Source organism: Hevea brasiliensis, chromosome 9, assembly GCF_030052815.1.
Source record: "Hevea brasiliensis isolate MT/VB/25A 57/8 chromosome 9, ASM3005281v1, whole genome shotgun sequence".
Taxonomy (NCBI): Eukaryota; Viridiplantae; Streptophyta; class Magnoliopsida; order Malpighiales; family Euphorbiaceae; genus Hevea; species Hevea brasiliensis.
In genome coordinates, this window is record NC_079501.1 from 77295466 (window position 1) to 77308197 (window position 12732).

The 12732-nt window shown below is 31.9% G+C and overlaps 1 protein-coding gene across 1 annotated transcript in view; it reads left to right on the forward strand.

The window, feature by feature from the left end:
- The window catches only part of LOC110653432 (uncharacterized), a 60191-nt gene that overhangs the window by 40622 nt on the left and 6837 nt on the right, over positions 1-12732 (forward strand). The window contains exon 2 of the mRNA XM_058152288.1: positions 11969-12635. Coding sequence (XP_058008271.1) covers positions 11969-12635 — 667 coding nt within the window. The remainder of the gene's footprint in view (positions 1-11968; positions 12636-12732) is intronic.

Sequence of the window (12732 nt, forward strand, 5' to 3'; positions counted from 1 at the left end):
TTTCTTATATATTATGTTTAACAAGCATTGGATTTAATTCAATGATTATTGAAATTGTTATAGTATGTATGAATTTAGCTTAGTGAGATGGTATTTCCACAAGTATTAAGCATTGTTGTGGATTGAATAAATTATGTTTTAGAAAATTGTGATAGAACATGTTTTGAATTGTGATGGGCAATTTGCATGGAAAAATGCAAATTTATTATTTGAATTGTGATGAGCATAAAAATTATTTGATATTGGAATTGACTTTGAATCGAATTGTATTGTGATTTATGCTCACTAAAGGATTGTGATATTATTTTATATCTCACTATAGATGCTTGACTAGGTTATTGCCCGTCTCTCTCATTTGTTGAGAAGACAATGGAGTTAGTTGTGTTTTGATTACTATGGTACATGCACAGGCTTAGATTCTCCTCTTATTAGAGGTTAGATCTAAGTTTTATGTTATGGCCCTTTCGGAAGATTCATTATTGTGATGTGTACTGTGCACGATGATTCGACCTCCCCGACCATAGGGAGTTAGAATCACCCCGAAGATGGCCATTTCGGATTAGTCTTGCATAGTTAGTGAGATAAAGAATGGTTTTTGAGATAAAGAATGGTTTTTGAGATAAAGAATAGCTTTTGAGATAAAGAATGGTTTTCGAGATAAAGAATGGCTTTTGAGATAAAGAATGATTTTTGAGATAAAGAATGGTTTTCGAGATAAAGAATGGCTTTTGAGATAAAGAATCGTTTTTGAGATAAAGATGGCTTTGGAGATAAAGAATGGTTTTCGAGATAAAGAATGGTTATTGAATAGTAAAGAATTTCGATTTCAAATGGGATTTATGTATAATTCATTTTATTAGAATTAATCTTTATTTCCAATAAATTATTGGAATTACCTTAAATGGTTAGTTATGATTTGATAAATTGAATTTTGTGATCAAAGTCATGTCATACAAATGATTTATGATATTGGCAATGAATAATTTGAGTTTTGGAATTTGATGAGTATTCAGATTTTCAAATTATTTGCTGTAATTTTTGTCAATATATATTGTACTTTGTTTTAAAATATAGCTATGCACCACTGAGTTCACCACTCAGCGATAGCTTTGTATGCTGTCGCAAGTGAAAAGAGCATAGAGCAATTGAGTAAGCTTCTTTGAAAAGACATTCAGATCAGCTCCAGGTATACCCATGTACACAGGTTTTGATGTATGCATGTAATAATATGTATGTAAATTATTTGAGCAATTGTATAAAAACTCTTGCAAAATATTTTGGTATGTAATTAAATGTAAATTATTGTGATATAAATGTTGAGTCTTGTAATCAATGAAATGTTTCTTTTATGATGAGGTTGGTTTGAAAATGAAATGATTGATTATTGAGATTGAATTGTGGGATGAAATGAAGTTTCTTGGAGTTGTATTTGAGAAAACATATTGGGAGTGTTTTCTTTTTCAGGTTTGAAAAATTGTTTTCTCAAAACACAGCCGGCACTTTGCCGAAATTTTGAAAAAAAAATTTATAATATCAGATTTTAATCGATGATTTAAATTTCACGAAAATTGTTTTAAAATCCCATGTAGTATATCTAATGGGTTATTGGTAGGCGAAGTACAGTAATTCATTAAGTGTACCACGGGATCATGTTACATCTTACGGGGGAGTAGGGTGCGACATGTTTTGTGGTATCAGAGCAATGGTTTTAAAGTAAATTTCAAACTGTGAGTTTGAAATCTTTTTGTCGGTAACTACAACTGCTCAAATGTTTAATACATATAGTACATTTATATCATAAATATGAACTAATGGAGAGAAATCTCCTTGTGTTTGTTGTACAGGAATAGAAAATCCTGTGAAAAGATATGGAAGAGAAGAATGAGATAATAGAACAGTTTGTGATGGCAGAAGTACAAGTTGAGGCCCCAGCTCCATAAAGTGTCGAAGGCCCGACTGTACCAATTTTACCAGTACAAATTACTGCATAAATGGCCCAGCAAATGGCCACTTTCTTTCAACAAATGGCTGATACTCTGTCAGCTCAAGCTCAAGCATAAACCCAACCCCCATAAGGGCAGTGTGAAATAGAGAAGAGGGAGAAACATATGGGTCAGAGCTCAAACAGTAATTTGGGGAAGAAAAAAGAATTTGAGGAACCCCGAGCTTAGGGATATGACAGAGGCGGATCATCAGGGCAAAGAACACCAAGATCTAGTCGTCGAACAACCAGAAGTTCCTATTCTGCCCGTTTCTGCCATGTTTGTGGTAAGCTACATGGAGGTATTTATCGTAAGGCCTCTGGAGCCTGTTACAATTATGGAAAACTTGGACACTTTGTTAAAGATTGTACTAGAACACCTTGATCTACTCTCGAAAGTTCACAGATAGTCAGTAAAGGTCGAGATAGAAATAGAGTTGGTACTCCTCACAACCATAACACAGTGAATCAACCCAAACATAGTAGCGCATCAGTTAGAGCATCCACTATGCGCCAAGAGGAAAGAACAGAAACTTCGGATGTAGCTGCTGGTAAGTTCTTAATTTTTGAAAGAAATAATGAGTTATTATTTGATCCCAGCACTACTTATTTGTATGTTAGTGTTAGAACTATATATTCTGTTGTTATTCCTTTACATGGGAATAAATTTTGATGCAATAGTGATTAGTCCTTTAAGATAAGGAATGTAATAATAAGTGAAATTAGTTTTGAAAGAGTTTATCAGCGAAAAGTATTTTCTAACACGCCATAAATTATAAAGCTAAACGGCAAGCCTACTTAATGTAAGGCAAGAGGATGTAAAAGTAAATTATGGTAATAGACTTGCTTTAGATGAGGGCAAAGATGTTACAGTTAATAATTGTCAGTGGATATTGTAATCAGAATAAGTTTCGGATATTAGTGAATTCGAAAAGGATAAAAGATAGGAAAGTTTGATCTATTGGAATGTATCATAGTAACTATGCAATGTTCTTGATGTTTATACTGTAAGCTGCAGATTACAATACTGACTTGAGATTATTGTGTAGAGCTATGTACTACTCAAAAGTACACCAAGATGAGAATAGTTGCCAATGGCATCTGTATTGGTATAGTTATGTAAGGAAAAAATTTTATTGTTACAAATGAGTTTGGAAATCCTACTTAGGGATTTAAAACTCAAAAGTTAGAATATCGAAAGGTTATAGTTTAGTACAAAAGGAAGTAAGTTATAGAATATTAATAGATAAAAAGAGTTGTGGAAGTTGGTTCAGATATAACAAAGAAATGTTACGAATGTGAGTAAGAATGTTGACTAGAATGGTCAAAGGACCCATTATTAGATGAGTAATTCTAATACGACCATAATGGTCATTCAAAAAGGGAACATGAATTGAAATATTAGACAGAACGATAGTAAGAAAAGATTAGTTTTGTATAAACAAAGTAAATGTTATATTAGATTGTTAAAAGTCTTACACAAATTCAGAGGAAATAAGATTATTATTAGATGAGTAATTCTAATACGACCATAATGGTCATTCAAAAAGGGAACATGAATTGAAATATTAGACAGAACGATAGTAAGAAAAGATTAGTTTTGTATAAACAAAGTAAATGTTATATTAGATTGTTAAAAGTCTTACACAAATTCAGAGGAAATAAGATTATACGATCATATAGAAAGGAGGAAATAAACGTGTGAATATTGTAAGACGGCTATTGGGTAAAATTTCATGGACGAAATTTATTTTAAGAGGGGGAGTTTTGTAACACCCCTATGTTCGGTAGTGCGTTCTACTATTCCGATGACAGTGTCTGTCCGGACAGCTAGGATGCTTAGAATTATATTTAAATATTAGTGTGGAGATATAAGATAGTGAAATAAAATAGAGGAAAATACAAGAAAAAAAAATAAAGAAAAAAAAATAAAAGAGAGAAAATGGAACTAAGCTAAACGGACAAAACCATACCGATGGGTGACCGTATCGGGAAGTTGCGGTGTGGGCCGTGGACTAGCCTTGGACCGCGAAGAACCCTAGAAAATATTTTTGGGACTTAAATAAATATCTATTGAAAAATAAATGATATTAGAAATGTCAAAGAATAATTAAATAATTAGTACAAAGAAAAACGAAAAATCAAGAAACCAACAAAAATCGGTGTTACCGAAAAAGCCAAAAAGCAACCCGAATAGGGGCATTGTGGTCAATTGACACCTCAAGTTGCCTTTTGACCTAAATGTCCATTAAAAATAAATAATATTAAAATTTGAAAATACCATAAAAATTAAAATGGTGGTCCATAATTTAAATAGTGAAAGAAAAGAGGTTAAATGTGGGAATTGTGAAACTTTAATTAATTAATCTTTAAAATATTGTTAGTGCTCCACTAATGTAGCAATTTTGGACACCTATAAAAGCTAAATGGGATAGAAAATTCATCATCTTCAACCTTTAAACATACCAGCCAAACCCATTTCCTCTCAAAACTCCATGGCAGGCCAAACTTAAAACTCCATGCATCCATAATCCAACCATGGAATCCTCTAATCTTCTTCACTAAAGTTGTTCTATATAGCTTGGGCAACATTTTGGGAGCAAGAAAGGGAAGTTTTGGTGGAGTTTTGAGGAAAGTCCATAAGAGGTAAGTGAGTATTTTTCAATCTTGCTTCATTAAACTTTGAGAGGATGTTGTAGGGAGTTATTTTGTGGAAGAAACTTTGAAGTTTGATGGATTAATGGAGAACCACCATTTCGGTAGCCATGGAAACTCACTATTTGTAACTTGTTTTTACTTGTTAATGGTAGTTTAAGATGTTGGTATAAGTGTTTATGTGTACAGAAATAATTTGGATAATGTATACTAAGTGTATGTGTGATAGGGCACTTGGTTTTGGAAGCTTTGAAGCAATTTGAAGGAGATGTGTAATTCGGCAACTTTTAAAGTGTAGTTGAAATATGTTGTTTCATGGTTTGGTTTATTGAATTATGTTGTTTATGGTGGCAGTATGTATATGTGTATAATAGATTGGAATTGGATATGTAAATGGGGTATGTTCATGTGGTTAAATTGTGTAAATGGACTTCGAAAAACTCTGAGTTATAATGTGTATATTGAGAATGGTGCTGTCCAAAATGACCAAAATATGTTGTTAAGTATGTTAATGGTATGCTACAAACTAGAATTGGCATGAAAGAGTTAGCTTGGTAAGTATAGAATGTGTAATTGGTAAGTGATTAAGAATGTGTAGTAGGGCAGTGTATGTTTTAGCTTAGAACCTTAAGTGTGTGACTCCAATTGGTATGAGACCAATTGGAGGTGAAACTAGGCACAAAATGTGCCAACTTTCATGAAGGAAGCTTACCTAAATTCTATCCACAAAGTGACATAAAAATTGACTAAATCCAGAATAGGTAAGTGTAAGCCAGAATTTTTGACCATATGAATAGTAGTCATTAGCATGACCATAAATCACTCAAAACAGGTCCAATTGACCTGAAAGTTTTACCACGAATAGTTTAGACATAGATCTACAATTCTTATGAAGACACCAAAGCCTAGAAATGGCCAGAACTAAGCCAAATAGCTTGCACAAGTTTGGGTATCAAAACTGGCCGAAGTGAAAATGACCTAAAAATGACCTAAGCCTACCATTTTAGTGCATTCTGTCCAGCATTAGTAAATTAACCATATCTTGGTCTACACAACTCAGAATGACCTAAAATTTTGCTCTGCGTGCAATAAGACATAGACCTATAAGTTTGTAGTTTGGACCGAAACCCAAAAACCAAGGAAACTAGGTCGTCCGGCTAGGTCAAAATAATACACCGAAATCCGGTAAATTGCAATAAAATGCAATACACTTGAAAATGAAATTGGTAACATATACCAACACTAAAAGGCTATAAAATGTGACATATTGAGAACATTAAAATTAATTCACCTAGAGTGCATTAAATGTCAACATTATAGGTTGACTAATGAAATAAATTGAAGAGAATAGTATAAAAAAAATTTAGATATTGGGTTTTATTGTTAGAAACAATTTAACTGAGTACTGAAACACTTTAAATTATGTGTTTCAGTTGAAAAGGATATTGGAAAGCATAAGGAACATTGCGCCAAGGCCTAGGGGCGACTCAAATCAGGTTTGTGCACAACTAGTTTTTAACTGATTTTGTTCTAAATATTTCATATGATTAAATGACATATTTTTCTTATGTATTATGTTTAACAAGCATTGGATTTAATTCAATGATTATTGAAATTATTAAAGTATGTGTGAATTTAGCTTAGTGAAATGGTATTTCCACAAGTATTAAGCATTGTTGTGGATTGAATAAATTATGTTTTAAAAAATTGTGATAGAACATGTTTTGAATTGTGATGGGCAATTTGCATGGAAAAATGCAAATTTATAATTTGAATTGTGATGAGCATAAAAATTATTTGATATTGGAATTGACTTTGAATCGAATTGTATTATGATTTATGCTCACTAAAGGATTGTGATATTGTTTTATATCTCACTATAGATGCTTGACTAGGTTATTACCCATCTCTCTCATTTGTTGAGAAGATAATGGAGTTAGTTGTGTTTTGATTACCATGGTACGTGCACAGGCTTAGATTCTCCTCTTATTAGATGTTAGATCTAAGTTTTATGTTATAGCCCTTTCGGAAGATTCATTATTGTGATGTGTACTGTACACGATGATTCAACCTCTCCGACCATAGGGAGTTAGAATCTGATTCGACCTCCCTGACCATAGGGAGTTAGAATCACCTCGAAGATGGCCCTTTCGGATTAGTCTTGCATAGTTAGTGAGATAAAGAATGGTTTTTGAGATAAAAAAATGGTTTTTGAGATAAAGAATGGCTTTTGAGATAAAGAATGATTTTAGATAAAGAATGGTTTTCGAGATAAAGAATGGTTATTGAATAGTAAAGAATTTCGATTTCAAATGGGATTTATGTATAATTGATTTTATTGGAACTAATCTTTATTTTCAATAAATTGTTGGAATTACCTTAAATGGTTAGTTATGATTTGATAAATTAAATTTCGTGATCAAAGTCATTTCATACAAATGATTTATGTTATTGGCAATGAATAATTTGAGTTTTGGAATTTGATGAGTATCCAAATTTCCAAATTATTTGCTGTAATTTTTGTCAATGTATATTGTACTATGTTTTAAATTATAATTGTGCACCACTGAGTTCACCGCTCAGCGATAGCTTTGTATGCTGTCGCAGGTGAAAAGAGCATAGAGCAATCGAGTAAGCTTCTTTGAAAAGACATTCAGATCAGCTCCAGGTATACCCATGTACACAAGTTTTGATGTATGCATGTAATAATATGTATATAAATTATTTGAGCAGTTGTACAAAACTCTTGTAAAATATTTTAATATGTAATTAAATGTAAATTATTGTGATATAAATGTTGAGTCTCGTAATCAATGAAATGTTTCTTTTATGATGAGGTTGGTTTGAAAATGAAATGATTGATTATTGAGATTGAATTGTGGGATGAAATGAAGTTTCTTGGAGTTGTATTTGAGAAAACATATTGGGAGTGTTTTCTTTTTCAGGTTTGAAGAACTGTTTTCTCAAAACACAGCCGGCACTTTGCCGAAATTTTGAAAAAAAATTTATAACACCAAATTTTAATCGATAATTTAAATTTCACGAAAATTATTTTAAAATCCCTTGTAGTATATCTAATGGGTTATCGGTAGGCGAAGTACGATAATTCATTAGGTGTACTAGGGGATCATATTACATCTTATGGAGGAGCAGGGTGTGACATCTATGCTCTTTTCACCTGCGACAGCATACAAAGCTATTGCTGAGTGGTGAACTCAATGGTGCACAACTATAATTTAAAACATAGTACAATATACATTGACAAAATTATAATAATTAATTTGAAAGTCTCGAAATTCAATAAAATTTCAAAAGTCAAAATCTTCGTTGCCAATAATATAAATCATTAGTTAAAATGACTTTAAGCAATAAATTCAATTTATCAAATCACGACTGGATATTTAAAGTAATTCCAGCAATCATGAAAATAAAGATTAATTCCAACAAAATCAATTATGCATAAATCCCATTTGAAATTAAAATTCTTTACTATTCAAAAACCACTCTTTATCTCACTAACTATGCAAGACTAATCCAAAAGGGCCATCTCCGGGGTGATTCTAACTCCCTATGGTCGGGGAGGTCGAATCGGATTCTAACTCCCTATGGTCGGGGAGGTCGAATCATCATGCACAATACACAACACAATAATGAAGCTTCCGAAACGGCCATAACAAAAAACTTAGATCTAACCTCTAATAAAAGGAGAATCTAAACCTGTGCATGTACCATGGTAATAAAAACAAAGCTAACTCCATTGTCTCCTCAACAAATGTGAGAGATGGGTAATAACCTAGTCAAGCATCTATAGTGAGATATAAAACAATATCATAAATCTCTTTGTCCTTTTTGTTAGCATAAATCACAATACAATTCGATTCAAAGTCAATTCCAATATCCAATAATTTTTATGCTCATCACAATTCAAAACATATTCCATCACAATTTTCTAAAATATAATTTATTCAATCTATAACAATGCTTAATACTTGTTGAAATACCATTTCACAAAGCTAAAATCATACATGCTATAACAATTTCAATAATCATTGAATTAAATCCAATACTTGATAAACATAATACATAAGGAAAATACGTCATTTAGTCATATGAAATATTCTGAACAAAAGCAATTAAAAACTAGTTGTGCACACACATTTGATGAGTCACATCTTGGCCTTGACTCAGTGGGTCTTTTCCCTTCCCAGTGTCTTTTCTAACTGAAACACACAATTTAAAGTATTTCAGTACTCATTTAAATTGTTTCAAATAATAAGGTTCAATAATTAAATTTTATTAATACTATTCCTTCATTAGTCAACCTATAATGTTGACCTTTAATGCACACTGGGTGAATTAATTTTAATATCACTAATATGTATCATTTTTCATTCCTCACATGTTGACATATGTTACTAATTTCATTTCAAAGCTTATTGCATTTTATTATAATTATTCAAATTTTATGGCCAATGTTTACTATCATTAGACCAAGCTACAGTGTAAATTTAGCATATTTCTCTTCATTAAATTGTTTTTCATTGTGTCTTCTTTAATTTGCTTTTTTAATCACTCAATTTGGAGTTATATAGCTCAAGTTATGGTCAATTAACCATAATTAGGTCAAATCTAAATTTTAGTTTCCTTTTTAGGTATTTTCTGTTCTAATTTTACTAATTTATTTGGATTGTTTGTAATCACATTGAGGTCTAGTATTCTTCATAAGTATTGTTGCTCTATGTCTTAGGGACAATCAGAAATTTTGCTTACCATTTTTCAAGTCTTATAGAATTCTTTATAGACAAATTGTTAACTTGGACTCAAAGGTCCTATATTGGCATGGTCCTCAATTAGGTCAATGACTTGACCTTAAATTCTGACCTTATACATTTATAATTTGAGGAAGTTGTCTGAAACAATATTTCAGGTCTCTCTTTCTTAGATTTCCAGATTGGTATAGCTTATTTAAATTGGACACTTCTAGTGGGAGATATGCTTATTTGAATTTTCTAAATTTTATGGTCAATTGTGCTAATTCCAGATTTAGTGTGCCAACTTAATCAAGTTAGTTGACCTAGTTTCCTTAATTTCTGGGTTTTGGTCAAATTACCAATATTATAGATCTATGTCTTATTGAAATTTTGGGACTGATTTTATGTCGTTTGGAGTTTTATGGACCAAGTTATGGTCATTTTACTATTGCTAGTCAAGTTGCACTTATATTGCAAAGTTTAGGTCATTTTTAGGTCAAAGTCAATTCAGCCAGTTTTTGTAACCCCAATTTGGTGATCATTTTAACTTGGTAATTGGCATTTTTGGGCTTAGTAGTCTTCATCAAAGTTGTAGCCCTATGTCTAAGCTTTCCATCGGTATAAATTTCAGGTCATTTGGACCAGTTTTGAGTGAGTTATGGCCAAAATACTGACTACTGTTAATATAGTCAAAATTCTGGGTTTTCATGTCATGCAATTCCGGATTTGGTTATTTTTTAGGTCACTTCTAGATAGAATTTTGGCATGACCTATACATGAAAGTTAGCCTATTTTATGGCTAGTTTTGCCTTCAATTGGCCTCATACCAATTAGGGTCACAATTTTACACTTATAGCTCAATTTAGCTACTACCCTTGTATACTTCCCTCAACACCAACCACATGCATTTTTATTTGCTAAATCTCATACCAATTCTAATTTGGTATGGTACCAAATCCATTCCTCACTTCACATTATAGTTAATTTGGGCAGTATATAACCAATTGACAACACACCAATTACAATTCCAATTCACCAAATCCAATTCTAACAATATATACACATAATCATTCCTAACCATAATATATAACTTCACCACTACTATAACATATAACTTCACCACTAATTTACATACACATTTAGCAATCTTTAAGACCACAATTCATCAAACAACTTCATGAATTCTGGCATTCTTCAAGAAGTTAACAAGCTGCCGAATTGTAAAGCCTCCCATAATTGTTTTTCCATTTAAGCAATTACACAGAAAATTTCAAACTCAAAATCAATTTGCAATTTAAGAACTCAACTTCAACATACACCAATAATTAACCTAATAGAACTTTTATTTACTTCAATCAACATCAATACCCATCAAATTCATGTGAAAACAATTCAAAGCTCTTTAATCACCATGGCTGCCAAAAATAGTACATAACAATAACTTATCAAAACCTCTAAATTTCTTCATCAATTTACTTATTTCAAGCTTCCCACAAACTTTACTTAAGAAGGAAAGGAATTTGAACACTTACCTATTGTTAGAGCTTGTTAAATCTTCATCAAAATCTCTTGAATTTAGTATCAACTTCTTTCTTGCAAAGTGAGGATTAACTTTAATGAAGACTATTTATGCAAATCATGGCTTGAAGATGGACCTTTGAAGCTTGCATGAAGGGATGACAATGGTGGAAAATGGAGAGAAAATAATTCGGCAATGTTGAAGGAGGAAGATGAAGATGATGTTAATGCTGCCCTTCTTGTCCACTAATGTTTAAATAGTCCCCTTAGTGCTCCACTTAATCTTAATTAACCATTTAAATAATTCTAAGTTTCCCTAATTGCAATTAACACCCTAATTCTCACTATTTACATTATGTGTTAAGTTTCTCATTTTCATGGCATTTTCAAAATTTAATACTATTAATTTTTCATGGACATTTAGGTCAAAAGTTAACTCGAGATGTCAAATGACCAAAATGCCCCTCTTCAGGTTGTATTTCGGATTTTTCGGTACTACCAATTTACTCCTTGTACTATCGATTTCTTTAATTTTCGTTTTTCTTTGTACTAATTCTTTAATTTTCTTTAATATTTATAAAGTCAATTATACGTCAATAAGTCTTTAATTATGTCTCGAAACTTAATTCCGAGGGTTCCCCGTGGTCCCGGGGTCAGCTATTGTCTTCGCCATAACTTCCTGGTGTGGCCACCCATCGCTTCGATGTCGGCTCGTTTAACTTAGTTTCACTTTCTCTCTTTTATTTTTCTTTAATTTTTCTTGTATTTTTTTTATTTATTTCATCATTTTATACCTGTTTATTATCATTGCAGTGTAGTTTTAGATATCCTGACTTGTCCGGACCAATATTAGGTTACCGGAGTAGTCGAATGTATGGACTACGTAAAGTGAGGGCGTTACAATAAAAATGTGGTTCGATGTCCAAAATGTCTGGAAGATGTGAGGAGTCAAATGCAAGACTTTATTAGTAAAAAAAAAAAAAAAGAGCAAATATCAGTCATGAATATTGAAAGACCGCCTGAATTTGAGGATGTTGAAACATTAGGAATTGATGAAAATTAGGAAGAGGATGATGTAGTGCAAGAAATTGGTAGTGAAAAACAAAGGGGAATAATTCATAGTAGTGGTACTAGTGCTTCAAAAAGAGCAAAAATTCTACCACCACAAAGCAATAGAGGGCCTATTGATGCTTATTTTTCTCTAAAACCGATTGTTATGAGAAAAAATGTGAGGCAAACTACTATTGATGAAAATAGTCCAGCTAAGAAGGAGTTAAGGGAGCGTGCGTGTGTTGCCATAGCACGATGGATGTATGATGTAGGAATAGCTTTTAATGCTATGAATTATGATAGCTTTGGAGAAATGATTCGAGCAATAGGAAATTATGGAAGGGAAATGAAACCTCCAAGTTATTATGAGATTAGAGTTAGGTTACTTAATAAGGAAGCACAGTCCACAAATAAACTTCTTCAGTCTCATAAAGAAGAATGGGTAAATTATGGATGTTCATTGTTATGTGACGGATGGACAGATAGAAAAGGGAGAACCTTGATTAATTTCTTAGTTAATAGCTCAAAAGGAAGCGTGTTTATTAATTCAGTGGATGCTAGTGATGAATCAAAGACAGCAGCGTTGCTGACTAGTTTGATTGAGAAAGAAATAATGGAAATTGGTCCTGAAAAAGTGGTTCAAGTTGTTGCAAATAATGCATCAAATAATGTTGCATTAGGTAAAGTTTTTATTTGATATTATCTATTAAAAGAAAAATCTATTTGTTTATTTGTTTTTATTATTAATGAAATGAATTATCTATTTGTTTATGGTAG